The 25,413-nt window shown below is 44.9% G+C and overlaps 1 protein-coding gene across 15 annotated transcripts in view; it reads right to left on the bottom strand.

Annotated features, from left to right (window-relative positions):
* ZNF618 (zinc finger protein 618) overlaps window positions 1-25,413 on the bottom strand; it is a 112,214-nt gene that overhangs the window by 32,731 nt on the left and 54,070 nt on the right. For 4 of the 15 annotated variants that reach the window (XM_061604556.1, XM_061604564.1, XM_061604557.1 and 1 more), the window contains exons 3-7: window positions 23,166-23,443; window positions 7,829-7,906; window positions 6,611-6,649; window positions 4,430-4,519; window positions 627-731 (exon numbers count right to left, since the gene is read on the bottom strand). In XM_061604556.1, coding sequence (XP_061460540.1) covers window positions 627-731; window positions 4,430-4,519; window positions 6,611-6,649; window positions 7,829-7,906; window positions 23,166-23,443 — 590 coding nt within the window. Of the gene's footprint in view, window positions 1-626; window positions 732-4,429; window positions 4,520-6,610; window positions 6,650-7,828; window positions 7,907-21,336; window positions 21,424-23,165; window positions 23,444-25,413 lie in introns of those variants that run through there. The other 11 variants (XM_061604558.1, XM_061604560.1, XM_061604567.1 and 8 more) reach the window with 7 other exon arrangements.

The following is a 25,413-nucleotide window of genomic DNA, read 5'->3' as shown; positions in this document are numbered from 1 at the left end:
GAAAAGAAAAAAGATGGAAAGCAAAAGATTAGGATCCGGTCATCCTGAAGGGTCAGGATCCTAGTCTGCCATATCCCACACCAGCAGATCTCCTCCCAAGACGCAACTTTGCTTAACGCCTTTAGGATCAGGAAGATATCCATCTATGGTATGTTGTATTTTCAGCCAGGTATTGCACAAGCAAGTCACGAATACTGGCATAAATACAAACATATGCATATACACAAACACCAATTTTCTTTATAAAATAAACTCAGTGGCTGACAACCCTGCCCCCCCCAGAATATGACATTTCTTGAAGCCGAGACGTCTCTTCCAACCTGCACTCCGGGGCACCTTTCCCAGCCCTGACACCAGAGTGCTGTGGATCGACCCTGGGACCTTTCGTGTGGAAAGTGGGTGCTCTACCAGTGGGCTACCACCTTTTCCCTAAATTACATTATTCTGCCTACATTTGCAACAGACGTAAACTCTGATTCATAAAGACTCACACAGAATCCAGGCACAGATCCCTCCCTTGGCCACAGCCCCAAGATTTCTGAATAGGCCAATCCCTTGCACATAACTTTGGCAGATGAACCAGGCTCGAAACCCCACCCTGTAGACCTCGAAAGCTGGTTAATTACTTAGGTTGCAAACTCGGTAAGTCATACTTGGACCAATCTTCTGAAATGACTCTGGTTCCTCTTCTTTCACTTCTTCCTTGGCAATCATTGCTTGGTCATAAGGGTCTGCAAAAGAAGAGCTGACAGTGACCCGACCGCCGAGTCGCCCAGAGGGAAACCAATGCGGCCCCCGCGTGCCCCAGAGGGGAGCAAAGCCCCTTTCAGCTCTGGTTCTCGAGAATGGACTGAATCTTCAGCAGAATTGGTTAAGGGTCAAGAACGAGAGAAATGCAGGACACTCACTCAAGGAATGCTCAAGTCCCCCCTCTCTCTCCTGCGTGGCCCATGCTGACTGCACCTTTTTTAAAAAAACTTGGACAATCAACCAATTACAAGCAAAAAAGGCATCTGGTAGCCCCTGAAAAGACAAACTAATTTATTGCAAAATATGTTTCCATGGGGAAGAGATCACCTTCATTGGACACAAACTGTTTCATGCCGATTAGGGAATTTGCAGATGATCAATCAGCTGCATGTTAGCCAATTAAATGGGCCAATTTAAATTTAAGTAAAACTTGAATATCCCCAGGGCAAGACATTACCATTTACGTCAACTGAATGATGCCTTTTAAAAAAATGCTGAAGGAAGAGTGGGAAGTCTTCTAAAACCACACAAAAGCTTGCAGTCATTGTTCAAAAGAAAAACCTTGAATATTTTCTCTCTCCTTTCCTAGCCCAGTAACTCACTGGTATCAAAACAGTTTCACAAAAGTAACAAACAAACAATGCTTGCTGCTAATTCTCCACACTGAATAACTCTCATCAGACACAAACTTGCTCTAAATCACAGTCTAACATGGGGCATCAAGACGGGCTTTGCCACCTGCCTGATGAAGCTGTTCTAGTTGCAATGAATCCCCCCCCAAATACCCACAACAGAACCTGATCGTCCAAGAGGACTGACCACCTAGCTGCTGGTCGTATGTAGACGGTCCGAGGGGGGACCACTTCTGCCCATGGAGTCATGCCCATGCTCAGCCAATGCTCCCACTGTGCAGGGGGGGGAGAGGGAGGGAGAGAGAGAGGGAGAGAGAGATAGCTCCTCTCAACAAGAGCTATCTTGGGTGATGCAGCCCTCACAGGAGAAGACATGCAACAGAGAGGGAGAGGGAGGGGGGGAGGGAGGGAGGGAGCTAGCTCCTCTCAACAACAGCACGGCTAAAGGTGATGCAGCCCTCACAGGAGAAGGCACGCAACAGAGAGAGTGCTCCCCACAAATGCCTCAATGGGGCCAAGGATCAGCACTCTCCCAAGAAATGCTAGACCTCCTCAGCCTTGTCGGGCAAGAGCCAGCCCCTCCTGAATGCTTGGCTAAGTGTGTAAATGAAGGAGACAACAAGCTTACCCCCCCCACTAACCCTAACCCAGCTGTCTGAGGCCTCATCCACACTGAAAGCTTGCACAGGACAGGTAAGGGGAGAGAGAGGGAGAAGTGAGGAGTGACATCCTGGCCAACAATTGTGCAGGAATTCCTTACACCCCACTGGAACAAAACATCTCCTATAAAGTGGCTTTAGGGGTATATCTAGTACCCCTTCAAGTACCAAAAAATCAAGCCACTCCCTGGGCTGAGGACCAGCAGGAGTAATTAGACCCCCAAAGCAAAACGAACAGGTAGCTGACCCCGGAAGCAGAGGCTTGTTTAACAGCCACGGTCAACTCCGACAACTACATCAAACAACAGCAGCATTCAGTTCCGTGAAGTCACAACTGAACATCCGGCACAGCTAGGACCCTGGTTGCTATGGCCACGGGGGCTGGAGGTCTGCTTTGACGACCAACACTGCACAGTGGGCTTCCCCTTCTAGATCGGGGGTGGGGGACCTTTTGGACTTCCTGGGCCAAATCCTTCTCAGAGTCTACCTAGCCCTGTGGGCCAAAGTTAACTGCGCACCTGTCAATCACCTGATGTCGAAGACCACAAGTCTTCCAAGCACCACACACAGCAGAGCCAACGCCTGCTTTTCCTTGCCAATGCACCTGTGGGAGCAGCTGATCCAAATGGGGCATCTCTACCAGCCCCACACCTGCCGCCATGCACATCACTGGGTGTGGGGCAGGTGAGTGTGGCTTGGAGGAAACACCCTTGTGAACCCCATTTGAACCCATGGCAGGTCAAGTCTGGCCTATGGGCTGGAGATTCCCACCCCTGTCCAAGATCCAGGTCTCACTGCAGAACACTTCTAGGCTTGGACATTTGCATGAAGAGAACTGCTCCATGTAGGATAAGGTGGTTGAGAACCATTTCCAACCACCAGGAGGCACTTCCTGGTTCATCTGCACCACGGCAAGGTGCTCAAGCACACCCCGCCTGCCTCCTCGCCTACTCTCCCCATTCGCCTGGATAACACACCCTGGCTAAGAGAAGCCTGCAGAAAGGTCATCTCAAAATGTCGCCAGAAAGTACAAATGGATGCTTGCAATTACATTCCCCAGGTCTTATGGGTTAATATCTCTTATGCCATAATCCAAAGAAGAAACTAGCCCTGACACATCGGCCTGCCTTCTGCCAAAATCCACGTTTTCATGGCACGTTAAGGGTCCCTCCCCCCCCCAATCTGGCTCAGACATGGTCAATGACGGGCACCTGCCAAGCATTCCTTCATCCAAAGTTCTTCCTGAATTTTGGGGTTTCTAATTACCTGCCTGTCAACACTCAAGGGGTTCCCCCACCCCACAGCATTCTAATTCTCAGACTTGATACACAGTGCAGCTTGGAGATCCTTTATGTCTCCCCTCCATACATTAATGAGGCACAGTAACAAAGCAAAAAGCAACTTTGCACAAGGATTTTGCACAAGGGTTGCATGAAGGTCCTTTCCATCCAATGTTTTACCCAAGCTCAGGAGCACAGGAGGGCGTCAGGCATGCATTGCGCAAAGCATCCCCCTCAGCGGATGCCAAATACTGGGCTGGTTTGGACAGAAGGGGAAGCCGGCATGGGGAACTGGCAGGGCTCCTATGCAGAGGCTCTCTTCCCTACCCTGTGCCCTCCTGCGACACACCGGATGTCACATGCAACATCAGGTATGGGGGAGGGAGCAGGAAGTGACATAGCTGCACTAGGGACGGAAGGAGGGAGGGAGTTCCACACTGGATCTGCACTCAGTGCTGACCCACTGCTACACAAATTGCACCTGCGAACGGACACTTTGCCTCTGCTAGTCTGCAGAGAAAGAGTGGCTGAATTCAAGCCCCACCTGCTGTCAGACTGCAAAGGGGCTCCCTCTCTGCTCCCTCTCTGCAGGTGATCAGCGCAGAGCACAAGCCCCTTTAAAGCTGTCACCTAACAGCATTATGGCGTCACGTGACTGACAGGATTCAGCACACCAGCCCATCCATTTCCCACTCCTGTGCAAAACCCTAGTTTAGTGGTATACAAACAAATCTGGGTGAGCCTTGGGTTCATGCATGATACCCTCTCTTCTCATCCAGTGTAACCACGAGGAGGAGACTGGAAGTGTCTGCTTCCTGATTTAAAGTAGCTGCAGTTTACCATTACATCCAAACTGGGCCAAACTGTACAGTATTGTGTTTAAACTATGGTTTATTGATCAAACTGTGGTTTCTGATTCTAGTTTGTTTCAATACACCATAGTTTACAGCTAAGCATGAATACTCATGACCGCACTGGAAGAGGGCGTGAGATCAAAGCTTACCCAGGCTCGTTTGTGTAACACTAAACTATGGTGAAAGCCTACATCCAAACCGGGCTGCTACCTTCATCCTTCACTTGCCAAGCAGCCCAAGGGAGCAATACTCACCGTCCACAGCGTGCAGATCTCTGTGCTCTTGGAAACAACTGTAATATTTGTACTTCTTCCCACAAATGTCGCACGTGTACCTAAAATTATCTGTAAGGAGGAGAGAGAGAGAGAGTGTGCAAGGTCTGAGAAACTCTGTGGAAGAACCAAATTCTTCCCCAAGATGTCCCCACGTCACAGACCCTCTCAGAGCCTCCATACTTGCTACACATTATACAGATCTGTCCAGGCACATCTCACCTCAGCCAGAGTACAGCACCAGGGAAAATACCACCAGGAAATATTCCAAGTGGCTAAAAATCTGATTCTACCATTGACAGATCATTTTTCCTAACCTTGCCAGGGTGGGTGGAATTTGTAACTCTTGATGCCTAGAGATCAGAGGTGGAAACCCTTTTTCTTTCCTTTCATTACTGGCCAGGGTGGAACGAGCAGGGATTTGAACCTGGCTCTTCCCCCCCGGGGCTAACACCACAACTGCCCCACCAAACCAGCAAAGTGCCCATTTGCTTTGCACTCGTTTTGGAAGCTCCCTCAGATGCTGTAGTGGTGAAAAGGCAGAATGCGTTACTATTTTTAAAAAATCCATCAACCCATTGTGAGGGACAGAGGGCACTTATGAGGCTCCCAGCAACAATTTATGCCTCCGCCAAAATGCGGGATGGGGGTGGCTGCAGCAGGGCTGCAAACTGCAACACGTCTCTTGGCTCACCCACATTCCTTGCAGGCCTTGGAACATGGCTAACCTTCCTTCCTTCCTGGTATTTATATACCACTTGAGCACACAAAGTGGTTTACATAAAAATAAAAACAACTGAAACAATCACCAACAAAAACAATCAGGTGCAGCCATGGAAAAAGCAAAGCCAAATACAAAACTATTCTTCCCACTAAAACAAACTAAAATCCTGGACAAATAGTCCCGAAACGAGGGCAGAGAAAACACCAGGAAACCTTCCCCAAGTGCATTACGCACTTGTCATTATTTATATGGTACCAGCAATGCACAAGGTGCATCACAGAGTAAACAACAAGCCAAGGGGCTCAGCAGGTGATGTATCTGACCCACAACTTTGGACAGAAAGAGGTGGGGGAGCTCCCCTTCAGCAGCTCACGCCGTGCTCTTGGCCATGACTGTGCTGCCCCCCCCCGTCACCCACTTCAACGCACAGAAAGCTGGCCTGAAACCAAGCCAGACAATCACCCCTTCTAGCCCAGCGTTGTCTAGTGACTCGCAGCAGTTTTAATCAAAGTGCAAGTAGGAGCAAGGAATAAGTTTTTCAACTAGGTTTCTAATTCATAAAATTTCAATGAATAATTTATTAATAAGTTGGCTTGACTAAAGACATTGGGTCACCCAGCAAATGCAATGAGAGAGCCCTCTTATCAACATCCATGCAAGTATTGGGAGTTCTGGAATTAGCCACAGGAGGGACTTCTGCCTGCTGGGCCAAATCAAACCGTAAATTTGCATCTTGTACATTGGTGGGATCAGCAGTCCTCAAACACCACAACAGGCTCAACAGACCAGTTAGGATCAGTAGATTGTGCGCAGGAGAGACCAGCTTCTTACTTTACAAACCTGACGTTAGAACTAATACAATCTTAGTTTGCTTAAAAACAAATGGAGACTCCAATTCTGCATACTTCTTTCAAAAACAGCCGCTGCTTATGAGTACAAAACATCATTCTGATTAAATACTAAAAGGTATTTAAAATTAACACACGTGCAACCCCGGGACAAAAAAGAGCAAACGTGAACACTAGCACGGCACTTTCCTAGTTTGCCCCCAGATCAGCCCCAAGCGCCCCTGATGTGCACACGCCAGAGGACAGGCCTCAGACTGCTGTGGCTGAAGACAATGGCACCTCACAGGAAGCAAGGCGATGGAAAGGTCAGAGCGCGCCGATGATCTGCCTAGGTAGTCTTCACCTGGATGACTCCCAGCGAGAGGCAGAAGTTCTCCTTGGGAGTAAGGAGGGCTGACTGGGTGTGGGGGGAAGCCTTTTCCTTCCCCCAGTTTCTGGACTGACAGCAGCAAGCCAGATCTTTCCCTGAAATCTTTTGACGTTGGAGAAGCCAGCAGGGATTGAACCAGGGACCTTCTGTAAGGCAAACAGGTGCTCCGCCACTGAGCTACACCCCCCCTCGACACATACAGGAAGTTGGTTTGTACTTACTGCCCTGGGAGGCTCCTTCACCCGACGCAGCTTCCGTGTCTATGCAGAAAGAAAGCCCGACTTTAGACATTGCATCAAAAGTCTCCACAGCAGATCACTAAGAGAGCAGGCGCCAAATCCTCGCCTTGTCTCACATGACATATAACAAAAGCCTCCTTATTCAGCACCAGCACCGACACAAGGCTGGCAGAAATCTTGCACTGTCTGGACTCAACTGGGTACCACATGCAGATCACCTGGAGCCAGCCTCTCTTCCAGGGAGCACACCTCTTCCTAAAGGGCATCCTTCCCATTGCCCCTTCCTCTGCCGCACCCAAAGTGTCAAACACCCCCTGGCAAGATTAGGGTTTCCTAACCAGATCTGTATTTATGCTGTGTTGCTGTGGAGGGAATGTGCCATTTCAGGCCCAGAACTGAGCTTGCTTTTCCTTTTAAAGTAAGTTGCTCGTCCTCAACGTTACAAAGACATGTTCTGAAATGAAGAGCAATGCTTGCTGAAATCTCTAGGAGCCAGAGAAGTGGTTAAGATTTCCAATGACAGGTGGGGGGGGGCATAACAGTATCACTGCCCTTCCCCATGAGTAGTAAAACCAACATCAATTGGGCAATCTAGTTGTAATGGCAGATTTATGCCAACAGTGATTATGCAACTGTGCACAATTCATACAGGTGGCAGAATTTAGCGTTTACCAGCACCGAATTTCAACAACCTCAGTGCAAAAATGTTATTTCTTTGTTAGCTTTGGAGTAACTGCCGCTCTCATTTCTTTGAGACACCCCCACCCAAAACTGGGTGCACTTGGAGCTCTCTCAGGCGTCTACAGCATGGCCTCATTCAACTGCACCTCCCAAACTCCTTCTGCCATTTTAAGAGTCTGGCTGGCTGCAGATTTTGGGGCTTTGCTACAAAGCTCAGCAGCCTCTCTTGCCCTCCTCCCTCCCTTTTGTAGCTTTGGTTAATATCCAGCCTGAAGTTGGAAGTTTGTGGACTATTGTGTGATGTGCTCAGCTGGTTCTGATAAATGTCCTGACACCATCTCAATGGTTTTTAAGCAGAGGTGTGTTTGCTAGAGGGACATTCTGGAGCTCCTGATGGTGAACACAAGTCCTGTCTCAGGAGGACCTCTAGATCCTGGGTGTATCACTGTGTTCTTGGGGGAGGAACTGCAATAATTTGAGCTGCATATACTGCTCAACTGGAGAGTAGGCGACCAATACCTCTGTGCGCGCGGACGTGGGTCTGGAAACAATTGTAGTACTTGTACTTCTTCCCACATATTCCACACTCATAAGATCCTGAAAAAGACACACATGGACACATTAGATACAAGCAGACAGAACTCTCCATGCCCCCTGAGCCATGTTGCCCAAAAGCTAAAGCATGCTTACAAGCTGTCACAACCCTGGAGGACTCCAGCAGCAATCAAGACACAGCATCAGAAGCTGCAGAACCTCCAGCTCAGGAGCTGCACAAGGTTTACGGCTCTGCGCCTGGTGGTGCTCCTGATCAGAAGACACCAAGCCAGAGGCTGGGAGACAAAAGCCCACAGAAAAGCCTCCCCCAGGACCAGGGCCTGTACAAGCAGAGTCCCTTGAGAAACCACATGCCTCCCACAGAACCTCACTGGCCCAGTAGCGCAGGGAGTGCATGTCTGCAGGCCAGAGGGCTGGTCCTTTAACTAACGACGTTCTCCATGATGAGGCAGAACCTGGGAGAGGTGGATGGCAGAGGTTGAAAAAGGCTCTGGTTGCTTTTGATCTTTGTTGGAGCGGTCTGTGGTTCTGCCTTGCGCCTAAACCTCTTGGGCTCTTCTGCAGGACATAACCCTTAAGAAAACGGACACCACAAAGTGTGTGGGGGGGAGGACGTGCCTGGAGTGCTATGAGAAACGTCTGTCACATGTGGGGATTTTTGGCTTGGGATGTGAGAGCGATGGGGGGTGGGGGAAGCGGGGAGAGAAACGATCACCTTCTCTGCTACATATAACACTTGGAGGCGTCAATGAGGGTGAGTGGCAGAGGCTTCAGGACAGACAAGAGAAAGGGCTTCTTCAGAAAACACACGACTGTGTAACTCATTGCCTCAAGATGTGGGGACGGCCACCAGCTTAGACCACTTCCAAAGTGAATTTGACACGTTCGTGGAGGGAAAGTCTACCGACAGCTACTGATCATGATGGGTGCGTACCATCCTGCAGGCCCAGAGGGAGGATGCACCCCTGCATATCAGTCCCTGGAGCTCACAAGTGCAAGAGGGCTACTGCGCCCTCTTTCCCATTGTGGCACCTGGTTGGCTGTTCTGGGAAGCAGGAGGCGGGACTAGATGGGCCCACTTGGCCCCGATCCGGCTGCAGCTGCGGCACAGCTCCTCTTGTGCTCTGAGATCCTTCCATATGAACAACAGAGACCTTTCACAGGATGCATTTAACACTAAAGCTAGGAGGTGGATCCCAGCAATGTGGAAAAGTTCCTCTCAAAATAGTCTTTATTTTCTATTAACTATTAAGACTGTTAAAAAGATTCAACCATCTTTCTTATCTTCAAACATTTTTACACAACAAAATTATCAGAACATCTTAAAAATATTATCTAACATCTTTAAAAATAAATCAACAGTTGACTTATTAACTTGCAGCTTTTTCCATTTCTATGGCCATAAACTAAATTTAATTAATTAAGTAAATAAAAGTGATATAGTGAAAACTTATAGTTTAAGCAAAATGGTGATATTTATTACAGTAGGGCCCCACTCATACGGCGGGTTACATTCCGGACCCCCGCTGAAAAGCGAGAACTCATTGAATAGAATGGCGTGCGGCGTCCGAAAACCACCGTAAAAGCGGAACAAGCACCATATGAGTGGGGCTTTAGTCTAATTGGATCTAATTGAGACTGCGGCATCAGCGAAGTGCTGTAAAGCGGGGCCCTACTGTATATCAAAGTGATCCAATGATTCCTTTGGCAATATTGTATAAAAGGAATTTATTGTATATTGTTTTTCTAAATTTATCACTTTCATCTCCTGTTATTCTTGTTTGTGTGTTAGTTTGGCCATAACAACCAAAATTCCCAGAGTTTGTTAAGCCATTCTTGATTATATGGTAGTACTAAGGTTTTTCATTTTGAAGCAATGAAAAAATGCAGCTTGTTATAAAGCACAGGCAGGCTTTCATAAATTAATTCTTGGCTTTCTGTTGTTCCAAATGAAATGCAACAGAAAATGGTCACTTTTTAATTTGTATGTATGTTAGTTTTATTGGGAGCACTTATTTGTGACAGCTCTACAATTTTTATAGTAGAAATTCAACCAAAAAAAGATAATTTTGGCTTCTCCTGTTGCAAGTTCCTCACTCTTTATAGAAAAATTCATAGTAACTCTTACACAAATCATCTAATTAATCTGTCACTTTGATCCCTAAATATTGCATCACTTTTTGCTTCCAATTATATCCAAACATTTCTCCGCCCCCCCCCCATTTTTGTGTTATGTTAATGCCCATTATTCCTGTTTTATCTGTATTAATTTTCTATGTGGACACTATTCCATAATTATTTAAAAGTTTTTCAAGTTCATGCAGTGATTGTTTGGGGTTTGTTATTAACAAAACAGTATCTTTCGCATATAATTTGATTTTTTCATTATTTGTTTTGTTCTTTATAGATAAGGATTCCAATGCAAGGACAAGTAATGAGGCTGACCAAGGACAGCCTTCTCTGGTACCCTTATTTAAACTGGAACCAGAAGTCATATTTCCATTTATTAATCTCTTAGCCTACTGATTTGTGTAAACTGCCTGCTTTCAATGTTCTGAAAGAAAGACGGAAAGGAGACCCATTCCAGATTATCAAGAGCCTTTTTGGCATCAAGAAATGTTAAGACATAATGTTTCTTCTCCGATACTGGAAGAAGCTATTACATGTATGAATCTTCTGATGTCATCACTCCTGCCTTTCTTTAAGAAACTCTGCCTGATCATGGTGTATATATAAATCAACACTTAATTGTGATGTAAACGGTAAGAGATTACCTATGCTGCATCCTTTCCTTCCTTAGAGATAGATACAGTTTGCTTCTTACCATCAATCTGGCATCTTATTAATCACTAATGTTTCATTAATGTATGTATGTATGTCAGCCCTTCCTCCCAGTAGGAGTCCAGGGCGTATTCTTTGAACGTACTACCAAGATATTTAAGAACACTTTAAAGCAGTGGTTCCCAACCTTTATGAGTGCAGGACCCCCTTTGTAAGGCTCAAAAGATTTTGTGACATCCCCCACGCTAATTATTTTAGTCTCTTTTAATTGAAAAAATGGTGCGTGGCAAAAATCACATCTCCAAATATCTCTTTCCATAAAAAGCTCCCTGCCAACAGGGAGGTGTTGCTTTCTTTTCTTAATGTAAAGGTCCAATCAAATTTGTATCCCCCCCCCCGTCTGAAGATGTACGGTGGCGTCCCCAACACCAGTGGATTACAGTGTTGGACGAAGATCCAGGTTCAAATCCCCACCCAGCCAGGTAGCCCACTGGGTGACCTTGGGCCAGACACAGTCTCTCAGTCTGACCTACCTCACAGGGTTGGTGTAAGGATAAAATGGAAGGGAGGGGACCATGTGCGCCACTGTGAGCAACTTGGAGGAAAGGTGGGATATAAATGCAATAATAATTAAATAAATGCATTTCAGCTGCAGTATGTGGACCCCAGCCTCAGCCAACCTACTGAGCTTTTTAATCATCATCAAGAAGCGGCAGTGTGGTAGTGGTGGTGATGCTAAATTGTGAAGACAAGAGGATGGATAGGTTGAGGAGGGGGGTTAGTGCTTTCAGGCCTTGGGATGATCATCAGAACTGATGGCTTGGTTAGCGTGCACTTGGGGAATGAGAGTGGAAAAGACAAATCAGCACATGCACATGCATAGACACACCTGCCCCTCCTACAGGCGTGCATGCATTTGGGCACATGGGAGCAAGGAAGCCCTCAACTGCTGTAGCATCTTGGAGAGATTGGGGGGGACGGAATGTAGGTGGAAGAAAGGGGAGACACTGGCACACACAGCCTCAGAGATGGGGGTTGAGCAAGCCGAGCTTCCTTGCTGCTCCTTGGCTGTTTGGGCCAAAGGTGAGATCTGGGCAGCCTTGTAAATAAGAATAATTTTTAAAAGAAGGTGACAGCGAAGCCGGAGTCAGGAAAGGCAGGCAGGCTGGCAGCCAGGAAGGAAGGGGGAAAGCAGCCTTTCCTTGCAGCCTTGCTTCTTTTTGCTTCACAAAAAGCCCTCTCCTCCTGTTCTGAGTAAGGGTGCCATCATCAGTGACAGCGTGAGGAGATGGGAGTCGGTGACAGTAATCCCCTCTTCTTCCTGGTAGCTCCACCCTCAGCCACCTTTGGCATCTGCCACGTGTTTTATAGGCAGATGCCTGCCCTCAGTGAGCTTGAAAGATGCTCTGGCACATCAGCAAAAGTCCTCCCCTCCTGTTTGGAGCAAGAGGGAGGTGTTATCTGCAGCGGCAGTGGGGAGCAGACAGCATCCAGGTAGTGAAGACTTAAAAAAAAAATCTTTAGTGTTTGCGGCCCCCTCTGAATTATTTTGCAGCCCTCCTGGGAACCACTGCTTTGCAGGATTCCGCTGTTAGACCATATGCAGCAAGCTTTGGAATATGAATCAGAATTAAAAATTCCTTTATTTTTACATTATCTAGATTATTCAATTTATGTGTAATATTTTTAAAAATTACTCTATTATTTCATCTGACATTCTTGCTAAACCATCTTTTTTTAATTAGAGGAATGTGTCTCTTCTGTGGTTTCTTTTTTAATAGGTGTGCTAAAAGCTTCTTTGATTAACTGCCCCATTCAAAAGTTTTAGCAACATTTATAACCTGACAGATCTTTGTTTCAAGTAAGTCTAACTACATTTTAAAAAAAAGTTCAATCTTTCATATATCTCAACTGAAGGAGAGTTTCATATATCTCGACTGAAGGACAGTTTATGCGTCATTTAATAATTACTAATCTCTGATAATAGCTCCCATTTTTGTTGTTCTTGCAACCTCTTGCAGATTATATTAACTATCATGATCCCTTCTGAGTGCTCTGATTCAGACCAGGAAAGGCAAGCACTAAAGGAACAAGGAGATGCATGGGGAGAAGGGAGAGGAGGATGAGATGATGGAACAGCCCCCCTGCCTCTGGATGCGCCTGGCTCTGCTGTTGAAGAGGAGCTCCGGAGGTCACTTCCCCACTGGAGGAAGGGAGGACTCCCAGGTGTGGTCTGATGTGAGTGGGACGATTCGGGGGGGGGGTCCTGGCGTTGTCTCCCAGGGAGAGAAAAAGGGGGGTGCATCCCTCTAGTCATAGCACCTGCCTTCAGGCCACAAATGCCTCTGGGTAAAAAGCTCAGCAGGCAGGCAAGGAAACTTGTTGGAACAACTTCACAGCTCCCAGGCAGCCCTGGAGCCCTTGTTACTGGTCTTGGACTTGAGAGCCTGGGCCCTCGCTCCTAGACCGGGCTAGTTCCTGCTAACCCTTTGCCTTGCAAGAGCTCTCTGGCTGTATCTGGCTCTTCCATGCCGTGTGTCTGTACCGTGAATCCGCTTTGAGAACGCATCGCTTCCTTGCTTGTTATATCTATATCTAACCTGCTGTTGTGTTTTGGATAGGAGCCAGGACATTAACAGGCCTCTCATAAAAGCTTTACTTGTATCCCACAGTCACACTAGAGGTATCATTTATAGCGGGGGGCAGGGAGACACCTTAATTCTTCATTACATTTTTGTACTATTTCAGGGTTTAACAATAGTTTCACCTTATTTCATTACTTTTTTCTCGTATGTAATTCTAATACCATTATATAGCAGGGAGTGGACCAGATCATATCAATCTTTATATCTATATCTATATATTGTTTTCTCCAAGTATCTTTTAACAATAATACTTCCATGTAAGATTTTGTTCTTTTAATCAATGCTATAGAATGTCTGTGACCTTGTCTACTGTCAGATTTATCTAGAATTGGATCCAAAACTGCATGCATGTATCCTACTATGATTACTTATTTGCAAAATCAACTAAAATTTTAAAGATTTTTTTATAGAATTCTGACTGATTTTCATTTGGAGCACATGTGTTACCAGTGGTAAGTTCTCCTACTGGTCCACTTACATTTAATAATATGAACCTCCCACCCAAATCTTTTATTTGGTCTTCTACTACCCATTCCTTTCCTTTTTAAATGTATTCTTATTTTGAAAAGAACTCATGCTTATATGGATATGTAACTTGAAACATGATAACAAATTGCTATTCTATTCTAATAACATAAACAAACTGTAGGGATATATATTTCAATACATAATACACAATACTATCTGTTTGTCCATTCTGCCATATGTACGTTTTGATAGTGTTACAATATCCCAGATTCTTTCAAACCATTCTCAGACTGGAGGCGCTGCGCTTCCCCCTCCCCCAAAACTTTTGCAATGCTTATTTCTGAAGCAACTAATAAATTAAATATTACTTCCACATCCTCCTCTAATACCATACCTTTAAAATGGTTTAATAATTATATTTTGGGATCATTTGATAACCAGTTATCTCAAAAGATGAGATTATAGATTGTAGTCCGATACATCTGGATTGTTGGGCAACTCCACAGAATATGAACATAAAATCTCCAACAGTTACGTTCTACTGTTGGATATAGCTTGCTAACTCTATGGAGGAAATACCACTGATACAGATTTTTTTTAAAAAATAGCTCTACTGATGTAATTCACGGCAACATTCAAACCCAAACTCAATTCCATTCCTCCAAACTAAGCTCCTGTTGTAGATCTCTAGCCCATTTCAAACATTCTAGAGTATGACAGGTAGAACATGCCGGTTGTTCAACAGCTGGTAACTTCTGGATTTTTAGAAGTACTGCACCCCACTTCCAGAGGCTGGGGTCCATCTTTCACCCCACAGCTTTGTCTACTGGTAAGAGATGAATGATAAACTTAAAATAATCAAGCCCTTAACTGGAGATGCTGGGATGGGCAGGTGGGCGGCAAAGATTTGTTTGTCCACTGCTACACAGCAGCCTCTTGGACAATGGGGGGAAACCAAGAAACAAAATGTTAAGTTCTAGATTCTTCCACTGGGTCCTAAAGACACAGGACAAAAATCTTTCTGGTGCCTTAAATATGCCAGATAAATATGCCAGGTTTGCATTCCTGTTTCCAACCATGGTGGTTTTGATCAATAAAGTCATAAACAGCCCAGGACTGGGGCATATGAAGGGAGCTAGTGGGATGTAGAGCTGGATCCTGACTGCCAACACCCTCCTCTGCTGATAAGGGAGGCTGCCCCCCAACTTCCGTGGAAGGGTCAAATTCTCTCCTGGGAGAATGGGACTATTGGTCCCACCCTGGAATGCCTTGCTGGCAGTCCACGACTTAGCACTGTAAATAAAAAAAATGAGTCAACATCGGGGTGTGACCTGGTAGCACCAGAGGGCACAGCCAGAGATACTGCTTTGGCAAAAGCAAGCCTGCAAGAAAATGTTGCTATTCCTTGAATATGTTGATTTTGGACTGAGAAATAGTTGAACTGGGATATTTTGAACTATAATTAAGGAAATTACTTAATTGCTGCAGAAAGAATCGATTGTGACCTTCACGAAGGACACCAAAGCCAGCTTAAAGAATTTCAGTTGAGGTCTCTTACTTAGTACTGACGAAATCATCTTATTTGAAGAACTGACTTTTGGGGCTGAGTAAAACTGATTATTGAGCCATCTGAACTGACTGAATTTAATCAATATTAGATGATATATTAAATGAACTAAATGTTTTTTTAAAAAACTGGACAAATTGCAGTAGGATAAGTTGTGGATGAACTGATTCTGGGTAACTTGATGAAGTATTAAATTAATTAAACTCATTGTTGATATCACTAACTGAATAACAATCATTACAAGCTTCAGACCAATAAAGAATTAATACTGAGCATTGGAATTAAATGTAGATATTAAATCATAAGAAATTCTATATGAAACTTAGGTAACTGATTATAAGTAATTAATTGCTCGAACTTGACCTTGAATGAATTGCTTAACTAAATGAAAAGCAATATATTGAACAGTAAACTAAACTTAACTGGCTGGATGTAATTAACCTCAATTTTAAATGAGCTGTCTAATTCAGGGCTTTCTAAATTATGGTCTGTGGACCACCAGCGGTCCACAAGCTTCAATCAGGTGGTCCATAGATTTGTGGCTGAAGACAGGAGACAGCATATCCATTGTATTAAATATTCATAATGATTTTTAATTGTATTTGTACTGCTTCCTTAATTTCTTACATTTTATTTTATGGTGTAACAATTTCAGTTGTATGGAATTCAAATTGCAATATAATTAAATACAATATACACAAAATAAAAGAAGCAAAATAAATCAAAATCAAAATAAATTAAAAATCATACAGCATCTGGCTGCACCAGGCCAAAGTATCATTAAATGGTCTGCCAAGACCCTCAGTCATTTTCAGCTGGCCCATGGGTAAAAAAGTATGGGAACCACTGGTCACATTTACTGCTTGGATGTGATCTTGAATAGATTATTTTAATTTATTTAAAGAATTATTCTAAACTGTTTGTCTGACAGAATTATTTCAACTTAAATATTGAATTGAAACCAGTCTGTGGAGAAATTGCCAAAACAGAACTGCTTGAATATTGTCTAATAATTAATTGACAAACCAGTTTCCCAATAACTGATAATTATTAGTTATGCGGTACTCCAAATTTAGAGTATCGTCTATAACAGAGCTGATAACCCAATGTAAATATTAAAAAAAACCTAGATTATCATTTATGAGCAATAAGTGAAGAGCAACAAGAAAGCCAAGTGAAGATGGCAGAATATTTTGAGGAAACGTGTGCCAGGAAACATCCAAAGGGGCAAGATTCCAAGGGAGCCAGATAATGGAGAACAAAACCCATTTCCCGTAGACAAAATTCAACAAGCCTCTGCTAGAGAAATAAAATTATCTAAAGAGAGAATGGCTCTGGGTCAACTAGTCAAGGATAACAAAACTGGAGGATGGGATGAATGGGATGACAGGATCATAAAAAAAATCAGGAATTTTATGAGTGATTTACAGGGGAAAATAGAAAAATGGTATTTGAAACTGCAAAAACAACTCACAGTGGTTCTAGAACAAGCAAAGATGCTTGAAAAGTCAATAGGGGAATTAGAGGGGGAAATAAACATACATATTGGTAAATTAATTAACAAAAGAAATGTACATGAAGAATTCAGAAACATTCTAGGAGAAACAAAAGCTAAAAACAGAGAAACGGAAACAGAATTGGAAGCAAGTAAAGCTAAACTAGAGGAAATAATGGAGGGATTATCAAGAACAATATTAAACTAAGAGCCAGATGCACCGAAGGGGGAAATGAGAACATAAGAAGAGCCCCATGGCTGGATCAGGCCCAAAGAGGCCCAATGTAGTTCTCACAGGGGGCAGAGGCAGGAACTCTGCGGGCAGGACCAGAGCACAAGGGCTTTCGCCACTCCTGCGGTTCCCAGCAATCCGTATTCGGGAGCCGACTGTTCCAACCATGGGATCAGAACACAGCCCTCATGGCTAGTAGCCACTGATAGCCTTTATCCACCCTCCATGAATTTGTCTAACCCTCTAAATCCAGTTATCTGAGTATATTCAGCTAGCTAGCTATCTGTATACTGCAAGAATCAAGGCAGCATTTAGACTAGAAGACAAAGTAAGTTCTAATACAACAACAGGAATAGGCTACCTGCAGATGTCTTAATTAAGTTTATACGCTTAAGGATGAAAGACGCAATGGGCTCTAGATACTGGGCAGGAGAAAAACTGATTATCAATGGACATCAGATTGAGGTTTTGGCAGCTAGTCTCCCAGATATATTACAAAAAAGAGAGAAAAAGACCACTCACATTTTTGACATTAATGTTAAGGCAATAAATAAATTACAGATAAGGTGTACCATTCAAGGTATTAGTTTTTATATAAGGGGAATAGATTCCGGTTATGTCGAGAAAGTCAGCTGAAGAACAGAAGAGAGTTTAGCAAAGCATAATCAGAAGAGGAAATCATCCACAAGTGCCACTCCTACAACATAACCAAATCGCCAAAAGAGAAGTCTGAAACGGACAAAAGAACTAATGAAGGCTGCAACCCAGTGGTGCTTACTTCTGAGAAGGCATGTTGGATTGCAGCCTAATAGTACCATCCAATACATGTCTACTCAGAAGTAAGCTCCACTGCGTTAAATGTGACTTACTACTGGATTGCAGCCTAAGTTATCAAGAGCAACAAAACTTTATAAAATAATAATTCTACGAAAATCAAAGTTATTTCTGGTTACGTTTAAACATAAACAAGAGCTGACCAAAATAACATTAACAAGATTCTCCAAGAGATTAATAGTGCAAGGGTGGGAAATGGGATCTGGCACTAGGGCCTGATAGGTTCTCAGCAGAATTCTATAAAACATTTCTCAACGAAACAGAACAATCTCTATTACAGTCTGTCAATGAGCAGTATGCCTAGAGTTATTAACTCCTGGAATCAAGTAAAAATCATAGTGATACCGAAGCCAAATAAATAGCCAACAACTTCAGGCTCAGGAAGACAGAAATTGCCTTTAAATCAAGATTTTAAAATATGGTCTTTGATTACAGCGGAAAGGTTAAATGATGTCACTGAATTAACAAACTGATAAATGTGATAAGAAATGCTCAGGAAGGCAAACTGAGTTGTGCTGTGTTGTTCCTAGACACACAAAAAGCATTCAACAGTATCAAATTATTGTATCTGATGAAGGTCTTGGGATGTTGTAATTTAGGGGACCAATTTAAAATATGGGCATACCTTTCGTATGTTAAACCGAATGCACAAGTATTTGCAAATGGATACCTATCGAATCACCAGACAAGGATGCCCTCTCTTCTCCAGTGTGATTTGCACCTGAACCATGAGCTCTAGCAACAAAACGAGACAGAAGCCCAGGGAGAGGATATGGCTCCGTCAGCACCAAAATATGACTGTATGCAGACAACATAGTATTAACATTAATCAATCAATATTAATTAATCAAACATTAAAATCCTCTCAATTCCTATAGGGAGGTAGCAGGTCTATTAGATAAATATGGCAAAATATATATCTACAAAATAATTACTGTTTTTTGCCCCAATGTGCATCACTTTACACTTGCTTACATTCAACTGCATTTGCCATTTGGCTGCCCACTCCCAATTTGGAGAGATCCTTTTGGGAGTCTTCGCAATCCCTTTTTGTTTTAACCACTCTCATCAATTTAGTATATTCAGCAAACTTGGCTGCCTCACTGCTCACCCCTAATTCTAGATAGTCTATGAACAACGTTAAAAGCACAGGTCCCAAAACTGATCCTTGAGAGATGTCACTTTCAACATCCCTCCATTGGAACAACTGTCCATCTATTCCTACTCTGTTCCTATTCTCCTACTCTCTGTTTCCTAGCCAATTCCTGATTCACAAGAGGACCCCTCTTCTTATTCCATGGGTGCCAAATATTCTTGGGAATCTTTGGTGAGGGACCTCTGGTAAAGTCTACGTACAAGTGTCCACTGGGTCACCTCTATCTACATGCTTGTTGACACCCAAGATTGGTGAGACAGGACTTCCCCTTGCAGGAGCCATGCTGGTTCTGCTTCAGCAAGGCTCACTCTTCTGTATGCTTGGTTATTTTATCTTTAACAATACTTTTCACCAGTCTCCCTGGAACAGAAGTTAAACTAAAAACAGCCTGTATTTTCCAGGATCGCTCCTGGATCCCTTTTAAAAAATTGGTGTTACATTGGCCACTTTCCAGTCCTCAGGTATTATAGCTGATTTTAGGGACATTACATGTTTTTGTTAGAAGATCAGCAATTTCACATCTGAGTTCTTTAAGAACTCTCGGGTGAATGTCATCTGGACCCGGTGATTTGTCAGTTTGCATTTTGTCTAATATGTCTAGACCTTTGTCTCTCATCATCACTGTCTGCCTCAGTTTCTCAGACTCCCTCCCTACAAACATTAGTCCAGGCACAGGGATCTGCTGTCCCACATATTTTGCTGTGAAGAGGAATGCAAAGGATTCATTCAGCTTCTCTGCAATCTCCTTATCTCCCTTTAGCACCCTTTTAACTCCCTTGTCATCCAAGGGGTCAACCACCCCCCTAGACAGTCTCCTGCTACTAATGTATTTAAAGAATTTTTAGCAATGTGCTCCTTGTATTCTTTTTGGCATCCCTTATGCTCTGCACTTCTTTTGTCTCATTTTGTTCTCCACATCTGGACAAGATTTCCATTTTCTAAAGGAAGCTCAGGCCCAGGGGACAGAGGCGGCCCTATATGCCTCCCCTCAGCCCTGCTCCGTGCCTTTTTTTTAGTGCTTTTGCCTGGAATAAATAACCTACTTCACAGGGTTGTTGAGAGGATAAAATGGGAGGAGGGGAGATAGCCGTCTATGCCACCCTGAGCTCCTTGGGAGAAGAGTGGGATATACACTTTGGGGACGGCCCAACGTAGTGCAGCGGACGAACCCCCACTTTGCATGCAGAAGGTCCCAGGTTCAATCCCTGATGGCCCCTCCGGGTAGAGCTGGGTGAGACCCTGCAGGGCCACTGTTTTGCCGGTCCGTGTAGGCAGTGCTGAGCTGAATGGGCCAAGGGCCTGACTTAGTAGACAGCAGACTCCTAGGATGCTATGCTACAATAAAGAAAGCTAGAGCCCCAAAAATATGTGGGGGGAGGGGAATGGAGAAGGAAATAATTTTTAGAAAGGACCGAATATTAATTGGGCCCAGAGAAGCAAGGGAGGCCCAAGACTGTGAACAAGAGCTTGGCTGCTGGGTCTGGCCAAGGGTCCTGGTCTCACAGAAATAAATAAGCCCCACAGAGTGTTTGGGAGGAGAAACAGGAGAGGACTACAAGCCAGGAAGCCAAGAGCACCAGGAAGCGGCGTGGTTGTCCCCCTCGGTGAAGGACAAAATCTCACTTGCTCTTTCATGCTGCCTGCCACATCAGACTTCTTTGGTGGTGGCTGTTTTATGTCCGTGGTTTGCTTTGGGTTTTTTTTGAGGTACCTAGTTATATTCAGGTGGGTGCTTCGTATCTGCTGGGGCACGTGCATGCTGCATTTTGAAACTGTAGATCTATGCCCAAGAATCAGCTCTCAGTGTGATGGTGGGAGGCTTCCCTTAGGCTGGCTCTGCCCTTCCATCTCTCGCCCACAATTTGCGTGCTCCCTGCAGGAAGCTGTGGACTGTCCTCTTAGCCCTGAACTTCGGACAACAGCATGTTGTCATCATTTGGAGGCATGGCCAAATCCAGTGCACATGGCACACACATGCATAATTGCTTTACAAGCTAGAATCCCTGCAATAGTCATCAGATCCCGGTAATCTCCAGCTTTGCACCTGATGAAACTGCTCCAGAAGAGGGAACTCATGTGCAGCTTTGAGACCCAAAATATTACAGAGTCCGCCACACAAACGTTATTGCGATAAGCAGGACCTCTGCAAACACACATATAAGCAGCTTTTTCCAAGCTTTTAAATCAAATTCAAGAAAGATAGCCATGGTTGAACATGGTGCAGCCACATGGAGACAGATTCATCACAGGCTTAGCTATCAAAAGCGACTGCCGCCATCTTCAGGTCTTCTCACCATTTAACATAAACTGCAGGGTTGGAACATCATTTCAGATTTCTAGCTCCTGGCATCCTGCCCCGTGGGAATGTTCAAGCCCTGCGTGTGTGACGTTTTGGAAGTATTGATTTCTCGAATTTTCTTGCTCATTCCCAAGATTCACATCCTGTCCAAGCCTAGCAGAGAGGGCAGTAGTGCCTGCTAAAATCAAATGAAAACATTGAAAGCCCCCTCCCCACAATGGCTGCAAGTTGCCTAGGTTAGCAACACATGGGGTGGGGTGGGGGTTGCAAGAGTTCACTCAAGTCTTAAAACTAAACATAAACATTGTTGAAAAAGATGACAAATCTTACAGGTACCTAAACTATTGTGTTGTTGTTGAATTTTAAATCTATTTTTACATTCTGTTTTAATAGTTTGCTCTACCTGAGAAGAAACATTTACAAGGCAAAGGAGGAAAAGTATATTGGCTTAATTTGCCAGATTCCCTAAGAATATACACCCTCAGCACTTGAATGTTGAAGGTAGACTGCCTCTGAACAGTCATCCAGGTTCATAACCATTGTTAGGCACACCTTCCATGAATTTGTCTAGTTATCTTTGAAAATCTCCTCCACATCTTGTGGCAGAAAGTTCCATAAGTTAATTGCCCCTTTGTCTGCCCTAAACGTACACTCCGGGCCGTTTTGCCTGAATCCTGGCAGAACTCCATCAGGGCTCCTGTTGATGTTTGCACCTGGGGGCGGAGAGAGAGAGGGAAGCATTACAGAGCTCCCCTGCCTTTGTCCTCAGCAGCAGGGGCCATTTTTAAAACCAGCCAGGAAGCTCCCTAGAGGCCAGATGAGGCTCTGGGACCTCCTCCAGAGGCCTATCGTCCACATTTTTCCTTGGGGGGATATAAAGTGAAGGAGCAAAGCACGATCAGGGGAACAAGCATGCCTGGAGCGTCCCCCCTCGCCTTTTATCTGGAAATGCCGGTGCAGCTGGTTTTGGACTGAGCTGAGGATTTCAGGGGGCAGGAAAGTGGGGTGCCGAACCCTTTGCAGGCTCAAAAGCCCCCAGCACCCTGACCACCCCCGCTGTTTTTCTTCCCTAGGGATGAAATATGCTGTTCCCTGCACAGCTAGGGGGGAGGGGTGGCTTTCAACAAAACGACGGGAAGGAACATGACTCCCCAGCCCCTCCTGCACACACGCACACAAGTGAGCATGCACAGCAGCGACATCGTCCCCCCTCCCCCACCCGCTGGAGTTGCCTCACCTGAGAAACGAGTGGGGCTTCAGGTGAAAAGGATCAGAGTGACAGTAAATGTCTAATTCAATCCTATCGAGGAAGCAAATGAGAGAAAGCCTCTCGTTCCCCCTAATAAAAAGCATCAGGATTGAAACTAAGGCTGTAAGCTTAAAATCAGTTAGATTAAAACTGATTAAAATATTTTAATTAACTAAAAAGGCATCCCCAATTAATATTTTAAAAGAAATGTTAAGTTTTCATACAAGCGCTTATAAAACCTACTGATGGTCGAGGTGGTGCTGCTTCTCCCCAAACGGCGCCCGCTGTGGCGCTTTCCCCTCCCCCTTCAAATACGCCATTTTAGTCATATGCATATTCCTTAACTGACTGATTAAGGAAATCTGCATTGATTAATCAAATGAGCTTCAGCCTATTAACTGGGCAACAGCCATACACAGAAACATTCACGCCCCTTAACTGTTTTCATGCACTCAGCCCCCCTCTGCAGCTGACAGTCCCTTGACTTGGTCCCCCAAGCCTAAAGGGTGCTCCCCATCCTCTGCCCAGGGGCCCCAAGCCCACCCCTTTTGAGAAAAAGCCAGTTGGCCACCGACCTAGCTTACCGAGCGTCTGCTGGTTGCGGACACCGCCAATCACCACACAGATCTCTGCTGGTGCTCCACTGCCACCGCCGCTGCCACCATCTTTCACGTTTTTCTTGGGCTCTTTGGTGTCATCCTGCCAGATCACCTCCTCAATGTAATCATCTGGGATCTCCGTCTTCACCTTCACCTCGGTCATGGCCGCCATCTCCTCGCTTGGCACAGACTGAGAGGCTGCCGAATCAGAGCCTTCAGCCTTCATGCTTTTCTGACTCCTCTTTAGGCGCTCCCTTGGTTGGAAAAACAAAACACCATGTTACCAAATGCCAAAGCCAAGAGCCGCTTCGCATTATGAAAAGAAAACTTGAGTTATGAACTGCAGCCAAGCAACAGGGCAGGCAGAACCAAGCCAATGCCGGATATCGCTGCCATGTCTGCGAAAAGTGGCACTCGCAAGAGAGAGGGCGACTCCCGAGGGCAATTTGCCAGGCAGCCCAGGACACCCCTCTGCTTCAGTTGCCTGAAAAAGCACAGGGGGCACCTCTCCCCCCCTTCATCAGCTGAGACAGGAAACGTCCCACTCAAAGTCTTTGGAGGCTTCTCCACCCTGATACACCCCAAATGTTCTGGAGTGCAACAGCCGTGCTGGCTGGGGCTGATGGGAGATGGGGGCACCCAGCTGGGGAAGGCTGCTCTAGAGAGTGCAGGCTGCAGGTCGGAAAGTGTGCAACAGCCCCAAGGCCCTGGACCTCTGTTGAGCCCACCCTTTGGTGAGTGAATGTGTGATGCCTCAAACTGGGAGTCCCCTCGGCACACCAGCAATGGTTCCACTACATGCCTGGTAGTACCAGCCTACCTGGGCATCCTGTTAGCTGACACTCATGGGCCAATCCTGGCATGCCTGGCACTATAAAGCTCCAGCTCCAAAGGCAGCCCTCAGTACAAGCAACTCACCCAGAAAAGCTACCGAAGTGCTGGTGCCCTTTCCTTGGTGGCCACCGCCTGGGATCTACCTCCACCCCCTTTGACCCTCATCTGCTGCTCTGGATTTCAACCTGTGCCCACGAAGGACCAAGACCCACCTCCCCCAGATGCCAGATCCTGAGGGGGACCAGCCTAGGCCCAATGGGGATGCTGCCTGGGGCCCTGCCCTTGTCACATTTAATAAACACCAACGTGAAAGAGGGTGAAACAATCGCCAATGGATGCCACTCAAGGAGGAACAAGGACAGAAAGACTGAGGAAGAAGAGACGAAGGCTGTGTTTCAGAGAAGGGCTCTGAGTGTGTGTGTGTGTTACATCTGACCTGTGTATTATTATCACACATCCCTCCTTGCTTAAGACTAGCCTGAAAAATGAAGCAGCTCACGTGTAGATGCAAAATTTTATTTTAAAAAATACAGAAAGAGCACTCAATTAACAGCCTGAGCTGCTGTAATAACAGCAAGTTGTACAAGTTGGTTTGGCATAAAATTATCACATTTGGTATATTAAAAATACATTTTATTCAAACAATTATTACAAATTGAATTTACTTTTTAAAATTTTTACTTTTTTTGTAACAAATGGATCTACAAGATGCTGAACTATAAGGAACCTCTTTTGTTTTGCCAGTTTATGAGGAACAGGCAAAAACAATTTAGAAAAAAACAGAAGAAACCATCAACTTTAATAACAAAGAAAATTCTTTATGTCTCCACTAGTCCTCCGCAGTGTCAAGCAGACATAAAGCATCCATTCCCATACAAAGAACTGAGAAAAAGTGGGGGGACCAAGATTCAATGAAACATTTTATTCATCATGCTAAAATAAAACATTCCATAATCCATTTTTTTTTCAATTTTCCGGGAAAAAAGCAAAAACGGCTTTGGAAAAAACCCAGAAAAAAACTGTTTTCCCCCCGAATTTTTCTTTTCCCCGGGCCTTCACATCTCTGCTTATAACATCCAAGAGTGGTAAGAAAGGTCAGCTTTATATGGGTCCATTTCCTGGCCATATAAATGCTTTGGCCATTTCCAAGTATACAAGTTGAGCAGGCAGGAAAGAGCGCAATCAGGCTGTGCCCTGCAATACCAAGATCACCTTTCCGCTCACATTGTCTCATTTTGGGAAGGGCCAAAGCTAAACGGCATGCAAATGGTCCCAGATTGGCGTCTCCAAGCAGGGTTGGAAAAGATTCCTTGCCTGAGACCCAAGAGAGCCACTGTCAGTCAGTGTAGACAGTACTAGCTACATGTACAAATTGGTCCGCCTAGGTGTA

This window comes from Rhineura floridana, chromosome 20 (genome assembly GCF_030035675.1).
Source record: "Rhineura floridana isolate rRhiFlo1 chromosome 20, rRhiFlo1.hap2, whole genome shotgun sequence".
Lineage (NCBI taxonomy): Eukaryota > Metazoa > Chordata > Lepidosauria > Squamata > Rhineuridae > Rhineura > Rhineura floridana.
The sequence above is the reverse complement of the archived record's forward strand: the minus strand, read 5'-3'. Positions and strand labels throughout refer to the sequence as shown.